Source organism: Chelonia mydas, chromosome 6 (assembly GCF_015237465.2).
Source record: "Chelonia mydas isolate rCheMyd1 chromosome 6, rCheMyd1.pri.v2, whole genome shotgun sequence".
In the NCBI taxonomy this organism is placed as follows: domain Eukaryota; kingdom Metazoa; phylum Chordata; order Testudines; family Cheloniidae; genus Chelonia; species Chelonia mydas.
This window is the reverse complement of record NC_051246.2, coordinates 109,141,155-109,165,561: the sequence shown is the minus strand read 5'-3', so window position 1 is coordinate 109,165,561 and position 24,407 is coordinate 109,141,155. Positions and strand designations below refer to the sequence as shown.

Sequence of the window (24,407 nt, the reverse complement as noted above, 5' to 3'; positions counted from 1 at the left end):
TTAACTGGGATAAGTGAACTCGCTGGGGCGGGGGGGGGTCATTTCTGGAATTACTTGGAGAACAGATTTTTATTATTTGTGTTAGGTGCTGTCTGAGTGCATATGAATGCACGGAAAATATATAAGACCAGTCAGACATTTAAATGGCGTGCATTTATTCACACAGTTTAATGTAGATAACATACTTACACTTACATCATCCTGGCTACATTCACAGTGTTTTAGAAATATGAACTAATGAATCCTCAAAATGCCAGTGTGAGTAAGCACTTATATGGCTCTCATTACCAGAGTAATCTGAGCACCTCACAATCTCTAATGTAAGTACTGTTAACCCTATTTTACAGCTGAGAAAGGGAGGCACAGGGAGACTATGTGTCACACAGAAGTCTGTGGTAGAGCAGGGAATTGAACCTGGATGTTTTCACAGCCCAGGCTAGCACCCTCACCACTGGGTAGTATTAGAATAGCCATTTTACACATGGCTGAACCAGTTAAGTGATTTCCCCATAGACAAAGGATGAAACAGTGGCAGAGCTGGGGATAGAAATTGGGACTTCAGTGCGAGTTGATAGTGAGGAATGAGGCTTCAGGAGTCCTAACGCCTAGTTCCCTACTCTGCTACTAACCCAGGAATAGCTCCCATGCCCCAGAGAAAGAGACAGACAGACACAGAATACAGCCTAACCTCTCTTAGGCCCATGAACTGAAGCAGGAAGATTCTCCTCATGCTTAAATGCAAACAAATAAGAACAGAAGACAAAGAAGAATCACAAAATATAATTCCTGCCCTTGATTAATGTGATTAATACTTCCTTTCCTCTACTAGCAATTACATTAACAAGAACAGTTTCATACAACACAGACATCTGGCTGGGACTAGAAGGTACAGCATGTTTATGTATTATTAATACTTTCAAAAGCAGTCTTCTGTGGCATGATTATATACACTAGAGCAGTGTGAAATGTCGTTTACAGCAAAATTAATTAATGCAGGTACCTAAACTCTTTTAATATGTGTTCATCTTTTTGGAATGAATTCCTCGTTTGGACTAAATACATTTGTTTTGCCAAATAGTGAAACAAATTAGGAGCTGAAATCGGTTTTGATTATAAGTTAGCGGCCAAGCACTTCTTCATTCTTAGAAGATATAATCTGGTCAGGGAATCATGAGTCTATCATAATAGAAAATTGCAAATCCCAGCCTTATCCTAGAAGAGCTCTTTAAGGATTCTTGGCTACGTCTGGAACAATGATGCTATTGTCTCTCAGTTTAAATATTAGGCCTTGGCACTGAACATAAAATTATAGTGGGAGCCTTCTAAAGCATAACTTTGGGATAGAGTTATTGCATTTCTTTAAATGGTTTATCCTCTAAAAAAACGTGATCTAAGAAAGTTACTTAGATGGTAAGCCCTTCATAGCAGGGACTGTTTCTGTTGTATCTCTGGAGCCAGCAGAGAAGGAGATAGACAACAAACAGACACTTGCTGTACTTGCTTTATTGTTCTGGCTGAAAAACTGAAATCAACCTGAAAGTGAGGCTTTGGGCTGTGGAGTCAGGGAGAGTACAGAGTCCCTTGCACATTTAAAGAGAAAGAACATCACAGTTTGTTTGCTAGATGTTTGTACAGCATCTAGCACAGTGGGCTGGTGCCTCGAGATGCCACTGCAATACAAACAATAATAATCAAGGTTTTCTTCAGTCTTTATATCACATTGATGATATGCTGTAAGCTGCTTACACCACTAGGCAATCCGAGAAGAATGGTTATACATTACTGCTAGGCACATATACCTACATTAATTAATGCACCATCCATTCTTGAGGGGACAGTGACTCCCTGAGTCTGTACCTCAGAAGTCACAGATGTGAGGAGACAGAGTATTCTGCTTCCCTTGCTATCTGAAATGAAGAACTCAAATGGGAGGAAGGGTCACATTTTCAGTAGCAAAACTGCATGCAACTGGGTGTGGCTGCATCACTTGCCTGTCCACTTACTGTCTATGCAGGCACAAATCAGGAAAACAAATATGCAAATGGTTGCTGGAGGCCCAGCTTTTCCCTGTGGCCTGGTCTCTGCGTGCGCCTGCAGTTATCGTATATGCAAATGTGTCCAATCATTTGTGTGCACAGAGCCTTATTATTATTATTATTTCTGTTACAATGGTACCTTAAAGCCTTAACCGAGATCAATGCCCCAGTGTGCTGCTAGGTGCTTTACATACACATCCTAAGAGAGAGGTTCTGCTCTGAAGAGCTCATAATTGCCTAGACATGACAGAGGAAAGAGGTACAGGTGAAGTGACTTTCTCAAGCTACACAACACGTCAGACAAGAGAATCCAGGTCTCCTGATTCCCAGCTCAGTGCCCTGATTGCTAGCCCATGCTTCCTTTCTGAAATGGTGATCCTAATAATAAGAGAGAAAATGAATCTAACAGACTCATTCTCGTCTGGGTTTCCTAGACCATATTTTGTGGAACCAGACTCTGTCCCTTTGTGAATATGGGCCAAAAAGATGACAGATGCCGCCAGGCTATTTGACCTTGCTTAAAATAAGAACAGAGGGCTACAAATCTAAGATGGGGAAAATGGCAGCCACTGCAAAAGATACCCCAGGCCAGTGCCTTAACCACAAGACTGTCGTTCCTCTCCAAGCACTGCAGGAAGATTCTGTTCCACGGGCATTTCCAGTTCAACCTGAAAAGAGAATTCCCAGAAATCTCATGAAAGAGAGCCTGCTTTCACCATAGTCTAGCTCAGGTCCAACCCTCTCTGGTTTGGATGGTGTGAACAGTCGGATGCTTTTCATGGACTCAACTTCTGTTCTGTTTGTGTTGTTCCTCTTCACAAAAATGCACCCTGCCCATGCCTCCTATATTACATTACACAGCATTGTTCTTGGCTCAGGGCAGGAAGTTAGTTTACCTTGGCAAATATATCTCTGTAAAATCTCCGGAGGAAAACAATTTATTTAAAAGCATGTGGTTGAAAAAAAAAAACCCTTATGATCAGCAGAACTTTGCTCCCTCGGCTTGTATGGGCAGATTCGCTCATAAGGCCAAGCTGTCATGGGGTTATAAAATAGAAACAAGTCCTTGTAAGAACTGATCTTTCTTCAATTGCCCTTGCATCTTTAATCACTCTCACCACTTTAAAAGCAGCAGATCTGGCAGCTGATAATTAGACTGAGCCTGAAGCAGGATGGCCAGTGGCCAGATCACATCTCCTTTCATCTGCATATTTATGCATTTAAAGGAAAATAACTAGGTTCTTCTGATCCATAAATTAAGTTCTCCAGGCTGGTTCTAAACTTTCCCTCTGATCTTAAATAAGTAGAGTGTTTTTTTTTTCCTTCTTCATTTTTCTGTACTGGATATAAACATGGGAGAAGTGCTGAGATGACCCACACAGGTTATTGATCCTCAGTAGCATGTGATGTGTCAGGCAAGGTAAAACCTAATGCGCTTATTTTTGAGATAAATCTTTGATTTGATTCCTGGGACAGAAAATGTTGAACTCACCAAGACTCCTTATATAAACTGTCTGGATCTTCTCTGTTTGACTAAACAACAACGAAAAATTACCCAGGCAATAGCGATCACCACATTTAAGATATTATCAAATACAAAACAATGTACTTTGCCCGCTATTGTACTGATTAGAAAACCCTTGACAGCGCCTGCATTGGCACTGAGCCTACTGGGGATTCTGGGTCAATAGCTGACATGATGTTCCCCTATATAGATGTCAGAATAAAAGAACTTGCTCCAAATGAGAGTCTCTCTCCAAAACTGTGGGCTGCTGGAGATCTTTCACAGCTCACACTGTCAGAGAAAACAACGGATGGTCGATCTCCCTCTGTGTTATGCCTTCAACCCCTCTGTCAGAGGCAGACTCAGTTCAGCTGAACCCCCCCATGTGTTTAGCGTTAATTATGCATTCTGGGTACAGAATGGCATGACTGGGCTGCCATTGTCTTTCCTTATCTCTTGGTAGTGAAGTGTAAGGAGTGATGTTGTGTGAATTGCTCAGAGAAGGCAAGGCTCACTTCACAGAGTATGGCAAGGATGCTTTCTCCATGCCCCTGACTTGTGGCTGGTAGCTTCTGACACTTTGCATGACATCACGTAGGACATTTCGCAATTCATTTTCAGTCTCATTCTAACCATTTTGCCCTACCTGACGTGAACAAACGCATGCTTTTCTATTAGTACTGAATGACAAAGTAAATCACTATTAAAACACAGGATGCAGCGAGGACAAGAGGTTATTGCTTGTGACGTGCACAAAGCAATCAAACAACTGACTATGTCAAGCTGTTCTGCAGTGACTCAAGAGTGTGAGTACCAACCTCAGGGCAGACTGTTAAGAACAAGGGCACAAACCCCAACTTGGCTGGGGGTTCTATGCTTAGATTTCACCAACCAATTATCAAGTGTAAACTCTTCAGACACTATAATAGCCTTAACATGGAGTCACTGGCAGTCCCCTTGGGTATGCCAATCTATCTTGTCACCTAGGCAAGCCTACCTTTGTGATGGATGGTCGAATCACAGCAATATTCAGGTTACTTCCAGTCACAAAGGACGAGTCAATTATCTCAGGTCAATTGTACCTTAGATCTCACACCAGTGACAATGCTTGTAGTTAATCCTATAATAAACTATATACAAATTTATTAATAGGAAAAAGAAATGAGTTATTTACAAGGCTAAAGCAGGTAAACAGACACACAAACCAGTTACAGTCTTACGTTTCAAAAGGTAATAGAAGCTTCTAGAATAAGCAAGATCTATGTGTCCTTTAGGACTAACCAGGCAAAGCAGCTCAGGATCCCTTGCTCATGCCTAGAAACCTTGCCTCCAGAATCCAAGCAGCAGTGAGATCTAGTTCCTCCTTGTTAGGGGGTTTCATTCCCTTTCCCCCTTCTGATTTGAGCTGCAAACTCAGCTGATGGGAGGAATTCATTTTCAAGACTCATCTTCACTGGGGTGTGGGGAGGGGAGAGTAACAACAAAGTCTTGCATCCTCTTTAATGTTCCACTCTAGTCCATCTGGTGTTGATGGGCCTTCCTTGTCAGGCAAGCCATAACACCTTCTGTTGGAGACCAGCATTTCACACTAGTTAAAGTCTCTGAGCTGGTACTAACACAGTTACAGAAGCTGACAGTGCAAGTGCTCAAATATTACCTCGCAATATAAGATACAGAAATTATGAGTAAGGCTAAGATTTTGTCACGGATATTTTTAGTAAAACTCATGGACAGGTCATGAGCTTCCATGATTTTTTGTTTATTGCCTGAGAGCTGTCCCTGACTTTCACTGACAAAATGGGGAGGCGGGATCAGCTCAGCACCCACTGCTGTTGGGGATCTGGGGTGTTCCCCCCCCAGCACGGTGATTGGGCAGCTGCAGAGTTCCCTCCATGAGGGTGGGCGCTGGGAGCTGTGGGGGTGCAGCTGGGAGCTCCAGCCCCGGGGCAGAAAATGTCATGGAGGTCAATGGAAGTCATGCATTCCATTACTTCCGTGACATAATCATAGCCTTAGTTATGAACGAGATTAATGCAGGCAGCAACTCACAAGCATTCAATAAAGCCTAAACACATTCTTATAAGTCTAATACCTATTGTAACAACACTAACACACAGGTGAGCCAGACTGATTTAATCTATATATTTGCCTGTATTTAACTGAGGCATGAAGATCTTGGCATGATATGGCATCCGGTCTGCCAGTACCACAGACTGCCTTTGGCACATTGAAGCGCTTAGCTACATACAGTTCCTAAATTTTTTAATTCTCTATTAAAGAAAAGAATCATTTGCATTTCTATAGTGGTAAGCGTATTTCTGTATTGGCAGAACCTTCTCCACTCCGCAGATTATACCGCTATAGCTCTGCTGGTACAACTCCCTGTATAGACACTCTATTCCAGAATAAAAGTGACTTTATTCTGGTATAATTACGCTGCTTTCAAAGCTCTTTTATTCTGGAATAGAGTGTCCGCACAGTTTTTTAAGATGGAGCTTGGTAAGGGATTGTCTGCACTTAAAACACTACAGCGGCACAGTTGCAGCACTTCAGTGTAGATACTACCTACGCCGATGGGAGGGATTCTCCCATTGGTGTCATTAATCCATCTCCCTGAGAGGCAGTAGCTGGGCTGACAGAAGAATTCTTCCACTGACCTAGCGCTGTCTACACAAGGACTTAGGTTGGTTTATATCCGCCATTCAGGGGTGTGAATTATTCACGCCCCTGTCCAACATAGTTAAACTGAGCTAATTTTCTAGCCTAGACCAGGCCAAAGTTTATGAATGGGTTTATGTGATGGGGTTGCTTGCAATAGTAAGGGATTGGACTTGATTACCCTTCCAGTCCTATTTACAGTGCATTAACTTCACTTGGATGAGACAGCGAATCACTTCCCGGCTATTTAACGAATTAGAAGAAACAAGAGGAAGATTAAGGGGGAGTTTGTGACTCTCTTTACAAACATAAAAACATAAGAACAGCCATACTGGGTCAGACCAAAGGTCCATCCAGCTCAGTATCCTGTCCTCTGACAGGGGCCCATGCCAGGTGCCCCAGAGGGAATGAACAGAACAGGCAATCATCAAGTGATCTATCCCCGTTGCCCATTCCCAGCTTCTGGCAAACAAACTAGGGACACCATCCCCGCCCATCCTGGCTAAGAGCCACTGATGGATCTATTCTCCATGAATTTATCTACTTCTTTTTTGAACCCTGTTATAGTCTTGGCCTTCACAATATCCTCTAGCAAGGAGCGTGAGTTGCTCCGAACAAACGAACAACAGCCTTGAATGTAGCACAGCAGCTAGTTATTGGAAATGCTTCTTGGTATTTTCCATCTGTTGTTTTAGGGAATTTCATTTGTGTCCTTGAGTCTTCAAGACATTCAGAAGCGGATAGTAAAATGCCTGTCCAGCTATACCAACATGCTGATTAACGTGTCCCCCAAGGGTACATTATCAAGCTTTTAATCTGAGCCACAAGTCTCAAATCTGTCGTCTGAAGCAATGAAGGGTGTCACAGGATGTGTTTTACCAGCAGAGAATTCACTTGCTGAAGGCATTTGTGAGGTAGGAGTAACCTCATGAGAATTGGGAGGGCTGGTCATTTAGCTTTATAACTTTGGGATAGCCCAATGCCTTCAATTCATTTTGAGGACAGATCATGTATTTCCAGTACAATAAATAGAACAGTCTGATCCAAACCCTGTAGAAGTTGTCCAAGAGAGTAATTTCATTGATGGGCTTTGGATATAAATGCTGGCATTATAGTGTAAGTATTTGTCCTTGTGGTAGGTCTTAGGTAGACTAGGATTTGGAAGGTGTTAGTTAACATGTAACTACATAGCGTATAGACAAGACAATGCGCCTTTAACTCAACCCGTCTCCACTAGGCTATTAACAGGCACTATCTACCACATTCCAAATCCAAGTCTAGATGAGGCCTTAATGTTTAAAGCAAATGGAAAAGCAGGTTAAAAAATAATGATGGCCTGGCTTTATGGTTAAGGCATAGGACTAGGAATCAGGTAATCTGAGTTTTACTCCTGGCTCTGTCACAGACCTTCCATATGAACTAGGGCAAGACATTTAGGGCCTGTCTTCGCTATGTTAGCTCAGAAGATGAGCCTCCAGGTTAGCCTAGCCTGGGTCTGAGCAGCCATACTACAAAGCCTCATGGTGGGAATTGTGGGAAGGCATTGGAAGACTATCAGCATTTGAGTGATTTAGACTGCGTCCTAATTGCAAAGTGGGCAGATTATTTGTCTGAGTGGAAGCACTCAGAGCCTCAGGGTGAATGCACCCTCAAACTTTGTGCATGGATGGGAGAAGAGTTAGCTGCAACACCTGGGAAAGAGACCTAGCTAACTGCAGTGAAGAGATACCCTTACGCTCCTGTGAAGTTGTGACATGAAGTTTCCACAATGAATTGGTGAGCTGAAATTTAAGCAAGGTAGACTTAGCATTCATCCCCTCCAGTTAGCACCCTGCCTCTGTAGATGCAGATAATTTTGCCCCAATCTGATCAATTTTATCTGCAGAATAACCTGAATTTTCCTCACAATAGCCAAGTGAGGACAGCTTGATTAACCAGACTATCCACCACCCAGAACAAAGCCACTGCCCTAGATTATACAGCTGCTATGGAGGAGAAACAGAAGTATTTCTTTGCCTTCCTCACACTCATGGCATAAGACTTTAAAAATCATTAATGATGCAGTCAATCAGTTTCTGCATGAGGCTTCCATCAGCAGAGCTCTAACAAGCTGCCATTTTGCTTCATCATCTGTCGCAGATCAGCTGTAGACCATGTGAGGCAGAGCCAGGGAAGATGGTATCTAAGGGTCAGTCTACTGATAGTTCAGGACAAAAGATCATTGTAAATCCTATTAAACTCCCAACAGAGAAGTGTGTCGGCGATACAGTATTGTATTCAGACCCATCTAGAAGCACTCGTGTTCTGTTCACTAATGAAAATGGACCATCAAAAGGAGAGTTATATTCTAACTTCTAACCACGGGCATTAACATTTGGTCCATGACACAATCCCCAGCTCTCCGATAACTAATCTTAACCCAAACCCCACACAGTGTGGCCAGCTGTAGGAGTTGAACCTAGCACCTGGGCTAATCCCATGTTTGTCATGAGAATCCTGAACCAATTTAGTCAACACATCAATGGGGACATTAAAGTCATTGAGAATTGATGCTTGTAAAACACGCAGTGATCCTCAAATGGAAGATGTATCACCAGTGCACAGCACTGGTTTTGTCAGCACAAGTGCTGTTTTTAGATAGTGTGTTGTTTTTTTCATTATCAAGGTTCTGCTCCCCATCAAGTGCTAAATCAGATATGAATTCCCCATTCACACACTTGAAGACAGTCATCCTTCATCTGTCGCTACTTATTAAATTATGCTGTATGTCTTTGCAGTGAACAGTATTTTGTTTTATGAATACAGCTTTATCTCTGTTATTGCAACCTCGAATAAATGAAGAATATTAAAGTTTTTTTTTTAAATGACATTCCTTACTTTTATCTACGGGGACAACATTTTCTCCCAATAACATTGTCCTTTCGGAAGATGTGATAGACATATTGGGTAAATACTGTACCTGCAACCACATGGTTCCCATTGCAATTGATTCCCCTGCTGTTTCCTTCTAAGCACTTCCCCACCTTACTTCTTCCACAATGGTGACTTCAACAGTGTGACTGATAGCGGAGATAAATTTATTGCAGCAGCTGGTTTTGGGCAACAAACTTATTTACCTTAGCATGCACTTCAGTTACTGAAATAAAGATATTAGGGGAAAATTTTACTGCAATTGATTTTATAAAGACCTTTGATGAAGCTTTAGTGTAAAAGGACAAAAGCGAACAAAGATTGATTGGCCTGGTTGGGATATGAAGATATTGCTCTCTCTATAAAACACCCACTTTTCACACAAGAGGTTTAAAGAATATACTATGGTTGAGGAGGGCATGTTGGTTAGCGCATCATAGAACCAAAAGATTGCCAGAAATTGTAACCTGCAAAATGCAGAATCTGGATTATAATCTTGCAGTTTGTTCACTTTGAATTGCTATGGAGTTCATTCTCCTGAGTTCTTTGAGCTCAGTGGGAGCCTGGGGTGCACAAGGAATGCAAGAAAGGACAAACAGGAGTAACTAGGGATTGGGAAGTTAGAAGCAGAGGAAGTTATTTTGTGGATTCAAAATTCTTTCATATATATCAGAGGCTCAAGTCCTTTCTCATTCCAGGGCACTGACTCCCAAAGGGATCACTCTCCAACTACAAGTTTGGATAGTGTTTTGTTAAAGCAACTAATTAAAAATAGATACAATGTTGTTTGCTTGGATTCCACATACTCAGTGTATGACCACTTAATATTACTAAGCCAAAGAGCAGAAAGAAGAATGCCTGACTTCATTGGGTTCGGCATGAACACAGCTTTGCCTTCAAAAGGTCTGGTTCTGCAATCGCTGTATGCCAAAATGCCCAGTGAGTGGAATGAGAGTTTTTGGTATCTAAGGACTTCACTATTACTCAACAAACCTGGTGATCCAAATGCTAGAAAAGTTATAAACTGAAAAAGACAATCATGTTTATTTCTGAATTGGAACCATTGAAGATCAGAATCTAGACAGTAAATTCACTATCAGACAATTAAGAAATGTTGACTGAGTGAGAAATCTGATCCTGGATAACTTAGAAAACTTAGCAGGACAGTCTTTCACTTCTAGGTGCCTGATCCTGCATTCATTGCACACCCAAAACTCCCATTATGTATGCAGAATGAGCTCATATGATGCAAGGTTCTGCAGTCAGAGACCCCTCCACTGAAGTGCAATGCCCATATTATAGGCCCTGGGGAGCTGCACGGTGGATACAGGGAGAATTGTGCCCATAGACTTGGAGTGGCACATTTTCAAAGTGCGTACTAGGTCTCCACTTGCGCCTCAACGCAACTGGGCACATACATACCTGCACTCAATTTGTAGGTGCAAACACCTGGGTGTGTACTTCCAATAGCATGACACCTGAATATTCATAAGTGTTAGAATTTGCACCTACCACATTGATTAGGAGCATTCAGTTTTGCAGGTGCCATGTTTAACACATGCAGAGGTGTTACCCTGTTGGAAGTGTGCGTGAACTAGTGCACATAAAGGTACACAGCTGGTCCCAGTTCAGCATGGTACTGCTTGCATGCTTAGAATTAGGCACCTGCATGTGCACTTTAGAAGTTAGGGGTCTGAAAATGTATCCATTAATTTGAAATGTGTAGGCTATGTTTTCCACATGTGGCTTCTCGCTTGCCAAGTGCAAATCAGCTCAAGGGGATCCTTTAAACCCTTCATACACCATTTTAAAAAAATATATTTATTATTTGTTAGCCCTTTGTGTGTGCACAGCCCTTTGGAAAACACAGGACATGAGCCTCACCTCCCCAAAAGCTTCTAGATTTCTTAGACTATATCAACACTCCGCGCCTTTAGCAACACAGGTGTGCCAGTACAGCCATGCCGCTAAAAGGTGCGCAGTGTAGCTGCTCTTTGTTGGCAGGAGAGCGGCTCCCGCCGACAAAACGCAGTCCACACCGCTGCTTTTCGTTGGTAAAACTTTTGTCGTTCAGGGGTGTGCAAAAAAACACCCCCGACCGACAAAAGTTTTACCAACGAAAGTGCAGTGCAGACAAAGCTTTAGTTGCTGTAGCTCTGACTCTGGGATTTGCATATTTACAATAAACAATGTCCTCCCCCACACCATCTGCACGAGGGCCAGGCCTGACTACCACATGGGAAACAGATAATACAATGAAGACATTCTGAAAAATTATTAGCCCAAAGGGGAGACCTTTGGGAGCGCTGGGTGTTTCAAATACTTTTTTTTTTTAAAAAAACTCAGGCCTTGACTTTTCATCAGGAGTGTGTAGAAAGATCTTTTTAATACACACGAGGGTCACTTCATTCTTGCAGTTTTCAGTCTTTACCCCCTCTCTTTCTAGGTCCAACAATGAGACTACACACCAGCCCTTGGCTGTTGCCATCAGGCTGTTCTGATTTGTCTCTCTTAGGGTTCAGAGAGATGGATACAATCTCATTAACTCTTTCTAATGTAGAGCATCACATGGCAGATGCCCTGCAGCCCTCACCCAGTAGAGCCAAAGTAGAACAATAGAGGACCCCCTGCCAGGGCCTCTCTCTCCAATACACTGGTCCTGTAGAAATGGAAGGAAAGTCTTTGACTGTCCATTTAAAAAGCATTATCTTCACAAAGCCCATAGCAGGAGGGTCATCATGATAAAAAAAGGCTTGTTGTTGTGCTAGATAGGCATTTTCATTAATTGTGTCATTTTGGAGCATAATGCAACTGGAATGGATTGCATGAGAAAGCAGAAGTGTAATGGCTCTGCTGTGCCTTAATGGAGCACTAATGAGCTAACAGGTGAGCAGCTACATTAGGAAACACAGAATAGCATGCGACAAGAGCACAGCCTGAGGCAAATGCTCAGGAATCTCACTCTGGAGTATCCAGACCCCAATCAGGTACGTCTACACTGCAGTAAAACACCAGCAGCTGGCCTGCGTAAGCTGACTCGGTCTCGAGGAGCTATAACATTGCACTGGAGACATTTGGGCTTGGGCTGGAGAAACTTATACTGCAATTTTATAGCACCGCAGCCCGCATCAGCGGATGTCAACCGACCCTGGATGTTTTACTGCAGTGTAGCCATACCCCTTGTGGCCTACAGCTGGCCACTGCAGGGTAATGAGAGTATGGCGGTTGAGTAGCCAATATGGTCTTACTGCTCCCTGTACACTCACCATTAGATGGCATGAAATCCCTGGTCACGTCCAAAACATACTCACCTTCTTCACAGCAGTGCAGAGAACCACCGTGAAGGCCTACTCCATAGCGCACACAGCCTGCGTGGTCCCGCTCTATGCACGGTGCTTGGGGCTCTCAGTTGAGGGAAGTTCCTCTGCAGGTTGGGGGTAAGGCCCATTGTGACTTGGCTTTCCTGAACTGGACCACAAAAATGGTCCGGAAAAAAGAACAGGTAGTGCAGTACTCCCAGTCATTCCTGTCCAGGCACAATGTTAGGTACGTCTCCATTTATTGCAGTTTAAAATGCATAGAAATCCTGAAGCCTTTTCAGAGGAACTGTGTGCAGAGAGCCCATGCAATATATTATCTTATCAAAGCAATAAAACCACCCTCCCCCTTCACCTCATTGTCAAGAGGAGAATAGCAGTTCTTTAGGATACAGAATAGAACTTCAGACAAATATTTTGAACATTTTGCTCAGCAGAATTTCTTTCATTGAAAGTAACACTGGACAACCTTCAAGGTTGATACAAGGGAACTGGTGTTTTCAAATGCACACATCAAACCCAAACTCTGCATCCAAACATCGGATCTGGATTTGAACTGCACACCTACTCCCCTGCCCTGTTACGGGCTGAACCAAAACCCTGGATCTGAACTGGATACTTCCTCCCCCCAGTGGGTTGAACCCAAACCCTGCATTCTGAACTACGCTCCTACCCCCTTACCCTGCACAATGGACTGAACCCAAACCCCGCATTCTGAACTGCATACCTTGACCTCCTGCCTCCCACCCCCATTGGCAGATCCAAAATCATGGCTCTGGATCCAAACACTGCACCTTGGGCCTCATCACTAATGTACGGATTCTTTACATTTATGATGTTACTAAATCCCTTCTGGCAGCCCCATCATTGGGGAGTTATGTGTTCTTCAGAGGTGCATTATTCATAGATTTTCAAAGACAGATGAACTAACTAGGACTACTACAGCCAAGTCCCTCACGGCCATTTCTATTCCTTTGCTGACAAGTTCCGAAAGCAGCAAGACGAGGTTCTGAAAATTGCAACAACATTTGAACCAAAACTGCAAATGTTTACAGGGAATAGCAGAGTCTGGGAACAGGTTAAGAACTGGGTGGGGTTGTGTAGAGCAGAGCATTTGGCTACGGATAATCTCTGCTTTGATCAGAAAGACAGCACCATTTTACTCAGTCCAAGATAGCATGGAGATCACATCCTAAAGCAAAATAAAAAGTATCATTCCTTTTGGTAGATGATGTTCTCCCCAATGACTCCTCCCCAAATTGCTTTATGTGAGCTCTCACTGTTTTTTAAAGTCTTTCCCTCGAGGGAGCAGATCGTTTAATATAAAGTACCGCATTGACGTCTGGTATTAAGTCAGTCAGGCAACTTCGAAATGAGGCGAGTGGGCGTCCTGGTAAGAAAATAAAAATACAAGTTTAAACAGAGGAGACGGGTCATCTTGGTTCTTTAGATTCCAAGAAAGATTTATATATAAAGTACTCTCTAAGCGGGTTCCTTTTACACCAGCTATGTGCATTTGAGGCATCCTTCCTACATTCCCTGTGCATCCACGATCCTCACCAATTTCAGTACGAGTACACAAGAAATGCAGGATCAGGCTCCATAGGCTTTATGTCTCAATCTGTATTACAGAGTTACATTAACAAGTTACCGCCAAACACCAGCAGCTCTAGTTAATGTGAATGCAAGATCTGGGCCCTCAGCATGTCCGAAAAATCAGGCCACAAGTAACAGAATTGTCCTTTTTGGCCACTCAGAAACAAAGACTTATTACAAAATGTGAGGAAGAAAAAGCTTAGGAGAATAAAAAGACGACAGAAATGGCCTTGATACAGGTCAGCCTGTTGCAGAAACAGAATGCAGCGACACAGGGAGGATGTTCTATTCCATTCTGTATAGGTGTTTATACCGTGCTCACCACTATAGTAGCTGAGCTCCTTCTAATAGCACACGAAGCATGTGACGAACATCTGTTACATTATAAAACCTCGAAGAGATGCAGAATACAATACCCATGCACAAACCATTGCTACTGTGAAACTGGCTCTGTGCACAGAGGCCAGACGTATTGTTTTGTCAGCACATGAAATACTCCCTTATACGATAAAGTTATCCGTGTACAATTTTCATACAAACGTATAGAGTACGATTTAAATATTTTTTTTAATACAAAACACCAAAGGGCAGCCATGTATCATGTCAGCAGACAAGATACATGATCATAAGCACCATGGTAACAATGCCTGGTTAATGTTCATATACCTTATTCAGTATTCACATTATAAGTAATAGCTTAGACTTGCTGAAGTGTCAGTTAAATGAGGGGATTTACAGTGTAATTCTAAAACCATACAAGCTGGCTTCAATGAAAGGCTGTAATCAGAGCTAATTACAGGGATGTTTGTGAAACTCATCGGTCTGGGGCTTTATTTTGATATAAAAAGGAGCAAAACTATTGTAAACTATGGTTCTTTTGAGTATAATGATAGTAACCGCCTACTTTTATATATCTTCTTTCACCTCAAAGGACCCAAAAGCTTTTTACAAACAGTACATACCACAGCAATTGCCTCACCCACTACTGAAGTGCAGCTATCTCTGGGGTGGATCATAGCAACTATTTAAAAGTACATACCAACACCATGCAAAACTGTAGCAGAGGAAGTGAAGAAAATTATCACATCCTGTTGAAGATGCTGATGGAATTCACTGAGGAAGAATGTAATTAACCAAACATGGACACAGACACTAAAATCTCCCATTATTCTTGCAAGATATATGGTATCTTTAATGACCACAAAAGGTAGCTTCCTATCTTATATTAAGTTTCTATATAGTGTTTTTCCTCCATAAATCTCAAAGAGGGGCAGTATCATTATCCCCATTATACAGATGGGGAAACTGAGGCACAGACCGGGAAGTGACTTGCTCAGTAGGTTAGAAGCAGAACTGGGAATAGACCCCAAATCTTCTGAGTCCCAGTCCAGTGCTCTAGTCACTAGGCCACACTGCCTCTCCTAGACAATACTTTGAGATGGTTCTTCCAAGATAACTGTGCCACCTAGCACCATGCCGGGGCACTGGCACAGTACTGACCCGGAGAACAGAGCCACCTCCTGAATCACCCACACCACTTCCTAAGCACTCTGAATTTTTCATGGCAGAGCAACCTCTCATCTCAGTACTGATCAGGCCAGACCCTATACGGCTTGTGAAATCTAACCAGATCAGAATCCAGCATGGTATGGCTTCTATTAAATCAAACAGAACAGCAGCTTTATACAGTGGGACTTGATACCAGTTCCTAAGTGGAATATCATGCTTTTTTAAACACAGGATCTAAAGGGAACCTTCTTGACTTCCTTCCTGCACGTTTTCTGTCATACGTCCCAGCAACTTACAACTAGCTCTGGCCATCTGTACTGAAAGATCTTTATTGGGATTTTCGATAAATAAAGTCATCATCTCACCTGTCCATGTTCTCTGTTGAGTGACAATAAAACTTTGGCACTGTGGTTGAGAGTTACAGATTGCTGCAGCTTCCTCTGCATTATGAATGGAGAGCAAACATCCCAGATGGCTGTAGGAGGGCCAGCATTTATAGTCCTGCATTTCCATGGTTCGGAATCCCTTTAGGATGATGTAGTCTGAGAAACAGAATAAAAACTAGTAGATAGGGAAGCAGTCTTTAGGAAACTTTTAATATAATCCAAAAGGAAGATACCCTGCAGTATGTTACGGTTACATCATAAAGTTAATACTTTGCCCTTGCGTGACATCCCTCATTCAAATAAGACAGAGAGAAGTTACAGGTTTCAGAGTAGCAGCCGTGTTAGTTTGTATTCGCAAAAAGAAAAGGAGTACTTGTGGCACCTTAGAGACTAACCAATTTATTTGAGCATAAGCTTTCGTGAGCTACAGCTCACTTCATCGGATGCAACGATGAAGTGAGCTGTAGCTCACGAAAGCTTATGCTCAAATAGAGAAGTTACAGTAGCCTGCTCAGACTGAGCCAGTGGAGGAGCCAAGCACAGAACACATACATTTTAACTTAACCCTCACTGCTTTAACCACTAGATTTGTCTAGTGCCTCCCAGACAGATATGACAGAGCGGGCAATGTTTAAGGCTACCGCTCACTCACTGCTAAGCTTTCTGCCCCTTTGTGGAGGTGTAAAATAGGACAGAGGTGCTAATTTTAGCACACTGCTAATGAACACTCATGGATAAATTGAGGGAGAGACATTGTTAGAAAATACGACTGTTAGAAATGCAGGCCCATCTGTGTAAGAGTGCACCTACATTTTTGCACATGCTCTGCTTGCAAGCATGCCATTTCCAGAGTCGATGTAAATCTGGCACTCCACGGATATTGCAATTCATGCCCATCCCAAGTCTGCATGGAAACACTTAGGAAATCTTGGGCCACAACACCTTTTGTGCTCAAAGCAGCAAGGAATGAACTTTTTCATAAGGAAGAATGATTAGCCACTTTTCTCCACCATGGAAAGGGTTCCCTTCTTTTGTACAGATGAACAAAGCCCCAGACTATGATCCATGGTCCACCAATGACTCAAAGCAGCAGATAGGTTGCACAATGAAACTGAAGAAAAATAAAAGTATCACAGGGCTCCGTGGGTAAAGAGAGTGGAGGCCATCTGAGGATCTTTCTTACCAACTGGTCCACAGAAGTAAAAAGCTGGAGGGCTCCTTAAGATATTAACAGGACATATATTCACTTGAAACACAAACTGATGCACATGCTGAAAGGACTGTGAGTAAAGTAGAATACTTAAAGCAGCACGCACGCATGTGCACACACACACACACACACACAAGCCAGATTGTTCGGCAAGGTACGTACAATGTAGAACAAGCAATCACATGCAACTCTCATGAAAAAACAGCAAAGATTGCACCAAAGAGAAAGAAACAAAGATACTAAGGCCAGCTCCACACTAGAAACGTTTGCTGATATAGCAATATCAACTAGGGAGTGATTTTGGGTGATTCTTTATTGTTTCGGTGATACTTCTATTTTAAAAAACAGCAGTGCAGATGCAGTTATACCTGCATAAAAATGTTTTAGCTGGTATGGCTTATTTCACCTTTTTTTCTGGTGTGACAGCATCTACTTTAGGAGGGCTTGACTGTATAGCTATACCTGTATAGTTTTACTGGTAAACCTTTTCTAGTGCAGACTAGGCCTAAGTGTGCCAAATTCTGCCCTCACGTACATCCACTGTGTCCACTGGGGCTGCATGAGCGTAACTGAGATCAGAATTTGGCCATATTTGGGAACCACAAGATTCTTACAGTCCGATTGCACTGCAGTCATTGAACTATTATCTAAAGACTCTGAAGCCGTGTACCTTTTAAAAGAGGAAGCCTGTTCTGTAGATATAGCCCAGACTTGTACAAATGTAAAACTTTTTCAAAAGCTCCTAGGGTTTCATTTATTCCATATCGTAAATCACCTACATTAAAAAGAAAAATATGACAGAAGTAATTAACCTGATAAAATATCATTTAGAATGTTTTCTCATAAAAGACAATGGGGTCTAAATATTAGCTTGTACCTGTTCCATTCAGAATATCACCCAGAAGGGGCCGCAAAGCAGAAGGTGCAGTGTGTGGCAAAAGATACGTGAAAAAATACCTGCAAAAAAATCCCACAGGCTTGTTAGAAGTGAGAGGTCTCAATATGTCAACAGTTACTCCTCTCTAAATTGTCACTTTCCATCTCAGGAGGACGATTCTGTTCTATTCAGGTTGTTACACAATGTCCAATACTGTGGTGCTGGAGCACCATAACTGGCTTCTCATAGATCATGTTGCCAGTCCCTCTTAAAGCTTGGTCCCTGTGGCATACAGTGCTGCCAAGTGCTTTATTCAGTCTAATTTAAAGGAGAGTCAAGCAATGAAGCTTTCACTAAATTCCTCTGAAAGGCTTCTATGTATATTGCCTTGCTCACCTTTAAGCAGTGACTTTCCAATCTACAAAGGACATGTATGCTCTCTCACCTAGGGCAACCAGAAGGCCTTGTGCTATCAAGGCTTGGCAGCCCATTATTAACTGAAAGATAGGGTAGCTCATTATTAATTCCTTGAACCATCCAGTCCCTCCACAAATCTGCTGCTCTAAAAGGGATGGGTAATTATTGCAAGACTATGATTTTCTTTTAGGGTGAAATTAGGATCCCTCAATAACAGTGTCTCCCTCTTAAACCCCTGAACATTAATAATGGGCGATCAAGACTTTCACCTCCAGGTCAGCTGTTCAAATCTAGCCCAGATCAATGGAGAGAGGAAGTCGCTGTCTTTTGATGACTGATTGGTGGCCTACGTGAAGTGACTTGACAGTCTCAGTTCAATTCCCAATAGATGTCCATCTCTATTTCTTCTTCGCTCCTTTGTTGCCCATCTCAAGCGAGAGGCAATGAGTTAAAAGGGACAAAGAGACTAAACTATACTGTTCTCATACAGAGGAAACTCCACCTGCAGTACCACCAAGCTGAGGCACATTGGTGGGGAAGCTTGCAGTGCCTCTGCTATGGATAGTTAGAGGATTGCCATCTCCAAGGCTGTCGTGGGACCTCTGGGAAACAATAAGTTCACTGTGGAAAGCTTTTTGGGCAGGTTTATTGGTGATCATAGAGGGAGGCAGTGCAGGAGGGGTGTCTGCATTCTTACTAGCCAATGACTACGCTGTTTTCAATTCTTAGCTAACAAGGAAAATAATATTTGCTACAAAGAGATTCTTAATAAATCTCTCTCTCTCTCTCTGTATGCTACATAGAATAAGTACAGGATACTGCTCACTATATGGTATTGTGCAAATTATGATCAAATCTGCCAAATTTTTCTATATAATTGCACATACCGGTATGCATTAAAAAGATTCTTCTTTTCATTTAGTCCATCACATTTCCCAGCTGCACTACATTTGAGAATGAAGCTTTTTGCAGGGAAGTCTAGTGTGCAGTCATTATCTTCCTTGCATGACAGTTCCTCAGTGCTGGCATCGTCCATGTCTGTCACTTTTAAGTTTCCATCCACCATAACAAACTGCCTTGGCTGGAAATCCAAGAGGACTATTGAACCCAGAGGGGAATGTGCCAGGTAAAACAGCAGTTTCACTAGACTCAGGCAAATCTGAGAAAGAGGAGATGAATACGCATGGGAAACATAGTCAAAAAAAAGCTATTAAACTGGAAGAAGGGGAAAGGCATTCAGTGAAATTAAAGACAAGAAATGTACAGTAATTAAGAGGAAATTATGTGTATGTTACAAGCTGTATTGTCAATATTGCCAGAGGATTTTACTGTCATAAGCAGTTTAGCAATGTTTGTTAAATATGCATACGCACAAAAAGAAACCTTTACAGTTACATCACTAGGGTAAAAAGCTACAAGGGATACAATATCAGCTTTCATGCTTCAGGCCATATGTAGATTGCCAGCTGGGATCAGGAAGGTGTTTTCCACCCTGGTACAGCATTACACAATTAGCCCCTGATCCTGCAACTGTTCCATGCACTTGGACTCCTGCACCCACATGGAAGCCCATGTACTTCAGTTGACATGAGTTCAGGGGTTGGTTCACTCAGAACAGCTTACAGGATGAGTGCCTAGTGTGGTGCATCATGGGATAAAAGCAGGCAGGGACCATCAGTATAAACCACTGCCAGAGTCAGGATATAGGCACAGATGGTCCAATTATCTGTTCTGGAACAGCACTCCCTATGTAAAACTATTGTACTAAATGTTTTGTTCATTAATGGTATATCTACACTGCAATTAAAAACCCCCGGCTGGCCCATGCCAGCTGACTTGGGCTTAGGGGCTGTTTAATTATGGTGTAGTCATTCAGGTTTGGACGGGGTGCAGGTAGGGTTGCCAACTTTTTAACTGCACAAAACTGAACACCCTTGCCCCGCTCCTACCCCTCCGCTGCTCCGAGGCCCCTGCCCCACCCCTTCTCCGTCCCCCCTCCCTCTGTCGCTCACTCTCCCCCACCCTCACTCACTCGCTCATTTTCACTGAGCTGGGGCAGGGGGTTGGGGTGTGGGAGCAGGTGAGGGTGTCGGCTGAGGGTTTGGGCTCTGGGGTGGAGCCAGGAATGAGGGGTTTGGGGTGCAGGAGGGGGATCCATGTTGGGGCAGGGGTGCAGGAGGGGGTGAGGGCTCTGCCTGGGGGTGCAGGCTCTGGGGTGGGGCCAGGAATGAGGGGTTTGGGGTGCTGGAGGGGGATCCGGGCTGGGGCAGGGGTGTGGGAGCCCTTTCCTTCCACTGGAGCCTGCCATGAAGCCCCTATGCTGAGTTTTGGATGTCTTAGTCTGTTGGTGGCTATGACTGTGGTAGCCACATTCAGCCTTGTGGATCACATGCTTTTGGGGGTTTTATGGTTTGAGGGTTTTTTAACCAAAGAATTTCTCACTGATTGCAGTGTAGTTCTTCCTTTAACTTCAACATCATCCTCTCTCCAGTAAAGCAAATAAGCAGCAGCCATTACAGTGAGGCCCTGACCAAGACCTCTGAGGGCATTACCGTAATACAAATAATAAAAATAACTTCCATGTCATACGTAATTTATGCTAATGGAGAGCTAAAGAGCCTCACTTGGCCTCTCACCTACCGGACTGAGACATCAATTTATTATTATTTGTATGATAACAGTACCAAGAGGCCCCAAACAAGATCAGAGCCCTACTGGACAAACACACTGTAAGAGATGGTCCCCTGAAGAGCTTATAATCTAGACCAGGGGTGGGCAAACTATGGCCAGGGGGTCACATCCGGCCCTTCAGATGTTTAAATCCGGCCCTCGAGCTCCTGCTGGGGAGCGGGGTCCGGGGCTTGCCCCGCTCCACATGTGCTGTGGCTCCGCGCGGCTCCCGGAAGCAGCAGCCTGTCCCCCCTCCGGCTTCTACGCATGGGGCAGAACAGGGGATCCACACACTGCCCCTGCCCCAAGCGCCGCCCCCGCAGCTCCCATTGGCAGGCAGTCCTGACCGCCTCCAGTGCCCCGACCCCCTGCCCCAGCCCTGATCCCCCTCCCACTCTCCAAACCCCTCAGTCCCACCCTCCTGCACCCCAGAGCCTGCACCCCCAGCCAGAGCCTTCGCCCCCCCACCACCTGCACCCCAACCCCCTGCCCCAGCCCAGATCCCCCTCCTGCACCCTGAACTCCTCATTTCTGGCCCCACCCAAAAGCCTGCACCCCCAGCTGGAGCCCTCACCCACTACTGCACCCCAATCCCCAATTTCATGAGAATTCCTGGCCTGCCATACAATTTCCATACCCAGATGTGGCCCTTGGGCCACAAAGTTTGCCCACCCCGATCTACAAAAAGGATAAGAAACAGAAAAAGGATAAGAGAAAAGACAGACGCACAGAGGGGTGAAGTAACTTGCGCAAGGTCACATAGGAGGTCAGTCAGTGGAAGAGCCTGGAACAGAACCAGTCCCTGTCCCTTGCCCCATCCACTGGAACATAATGCCACTGCAATAATGGGCCTCCCTATAAAAAGCAATAGACCTCTCTGCGAAGGCGTGCAGAACAGAAGGAACCAGACATCCAGTCAGACAAATACAGTACTATCTCTAGGCAGGATTCTTTAGACTTTGTAATTTTAGGTCTGTTGTAACATTGCTTCGGAGGGGGAAATAAAGGAATAGCTAGTAATAGTGGAGCTCCTGCTCTCTGACTGGGGCTATTATTTACTGTAATTTAAAAGGAGTGAAAACAAGATTATTTAAAGAAGATTTCTAGGAGCATACAGAAAGTCGGCATGACAATCCTGTGAGCCCCAGCACTCATCATGGGCTCTTTGCATTTACTCAGTTTGAGACCTAAAAGCTACTGATAAAACTGCCTTTGTTTTGTTTTCTTACTTTAAATCTCTCCTCCCAGGGAGTCTGCAGAAGCTGAATCATCTCCAGAGGGGATCCCAGCTCCAGCATAGCTGTGACCCTTATTTCAGGATCTAAGCTATTATCATAGCACTGACCATGCAACTGTAAAGAGAAAAGGAGAGATTGTTATACTGATGCATACTCAAGTACAAATGTCAAGGGAAAAGGCTGAATAAATATTGACAGATCAGCTTGGCCTCTGGGGAATATGGATTCAAGTACAGTAAAAGGCATTCAGTCTCCTATACTCTGTTTAGAGCAGGCAGACACTGTGTAAATACGGTAGTACTATAGATAATACAATTCAATTGTTCTCTGTTTAGAAGTCACTGATACCGTCACAAGTATCAGGGGGTAGCTGTGTTAGTCTGTATCCACAAAAACAACAAGGAGTCCCGTGCACCTTAAAGACTAACAGATGTATTTGGCCATAAGCTTTCCTGGGTAAAAAAAAAACACTTCTCCAAATGCAATGTGATACCATCCCATTGATGCATAGTTCTATTTGCTGTCCCGACCAAAAGCAGTTGTTTCGCTGAGCGAGAAAGCAGCGTGAACTGCCTTGTGTGATTCCCCCCAGCTAATGGCATCATTAGCGGGCATCAAGCCCAGAAAGAGACCCTGATTAGTTTACAGGATGTGAATTTGAAGAACTCGCTTTCTACAAAGCACGTGGCTCTGGGCGCATCCTTGCAAGAGGGTCTGTAGTAAACAACCCCCCCCCCCCCCCAGCCCGTTCCCATCTCTAACCAACCCCATCAGCTTGGCTTTATTCGGAAGACCGGGATCTCCTTCCTTCGCCCATCTCCGGACGCACAGAAGTACCGGGCGGTGTAGCACAGCGGGGACAGTCCGTGAGGACACCTGGCTAATGCAGGGCGTAGCTGCCTGTGTCTGTGTGCAGTGGCGGTGAGCCAAGGAGGTCGGGCACTCGCCCCGCTACCGTCTCCCCCAAACGGGCGCTGCCGCAGCAGTCGCCCGGGGTCCCCCGCAGGTGGCCGGGCCGGGGGGGTCAGTAGCCGCGGGGCGCTGGGAGCGGCGGAGGTGGGCGAGTGGGGCAGCCGCGCGGCATTCAAGCAGCGGGGGGTCAGAAGCGCCGTGTCCCCCTCCTCCCCCGTCCCTCTACCTGCCTTGACGACGCCGGGGTGGTCGAGGCGCTGCAGCAGGGTCACCTCCTTGAGCAGCTTGTAGCTGGCCAGCCTGCGGCAGCCGGCGGGGTGCCCGTAGCGCTGCACGCAGCGGCTCACGTCGCCGCCGGCCCGGTGCACCGACTTGAGGGCGATGGCTCCGGCCCCCGGCAGCGCCGCTCGCTGCACCAGCTTGGTGAAGCCGGAGCCCACGACGCCCAGCCCGGTTACGCGGCTCAGGTCCCCGCAGCCCAGGCGGCCGCCGCGGCTCAGCCCCCGCTCCGGGGGCCCGGCAGAGGTGGCCAAGCGCCGCAGGTCCCGCTGCCGCCGGCTCAGCTCGTCCAGCAGAGCCGGGGGAGGCCGCCTGGCAGGCCGGGGGCAGCCCCGCGTCCCGTTCGCCCCCCAGCAGGGGCCAGCGTCCGGGCAGCTCTGGAGGGCCAGGGCGAGTAGGGCGCTGGCGGCCAGGAGGCCGAGCAGCGCCGCCCCCCCGGGCCGGGCGAGGCTGGCGCCCTCCTTGCCCCTGGCTGCCCGCATGCGGGACGGCCCGAGCGCGGCAGCAGCCCCGCCGGCTCTGCCTGCCGGTGCACGGGGCGAGCCCAGGGGGGCGTGTCCGCCAGTCCCAGAAGCGCCGCGCCGCGGCCAGCCCCGGCTCGGCACCCTAGGGGGCAGCTGGCCGCTCCCGCCCACCTCGCCTCGCCTCGGAGCGGCTCCCCCTTCGCTCGGCTGCCCTCTCCCCCAGCCCGCCCCACGGAGCCTGTGGGGCGTCTGCAGCCAGCCGCGCCTCTTACCCGGCCCGGGGAAGCTCCGCGTTCCTGCTGCGGAGTCGCCCCAGTGTTTTAAACCGGCCCTTTCAGTTCCCCGCAAACTGAGTTTGGGAGACAGGGAGGAGGAGATGCGGCCCTGATTTCACTGCACTGTCACCGCCGCTGAATTTGGCCCG

The 24,407-nt window shown here is 45.2% G+C and overlaps 1 protein-coding gene across 2 annotated transcripts; it reads right to left on the bottom strand.

The window, feature by feature from the left end:
- Positions 1-12,652: 12,652 nt before the first annotated feature.
- On the bottom strand, positions 12,653-24,038 carry LOC102940765 (extracellular tyrosine-protein kinase PKDCC). 2 transcript variants are annotated; one of them, XR_006291846.1, is made up of 8 exons: positions 23,471-24,038; positions 22,320-22,442; positions 19,308-19,579; positions 18,004-18,083; positions 17,797-17,901; positions 15,896-16,072; positions 14,347-14,412; positions 12,659-13,815 (listed from the first exon to the last, which is right to left on the bottom strand). XR_006291846.1 is itself a non-coding variant. In XM_037898620.2 (7 exons), exons 1-7 carry the CDS (start codon positions 23,999-24,001, stop codon positions 13,712-13,714), a joined length of 1,392 nt encoding a protein of 463 aa, XP_037754548.1. In that variant the 5' UTR covers positions 24,002-24,036; the 3' UTR covers positions 12,653-13,711. The 2 variants fall into 2 exon arrangements, 1 of the variants encoding a protein (XP_037754548.1); XM_037898620.2 differs by lacking the exon at positions 14,347-14,412 and having other exon boundaries at positions 12,653-13,815; positions 23,471-24,036.
- Between the last annotated feature and the right edge of the window lie 369 nt (positions 24,039-24,407).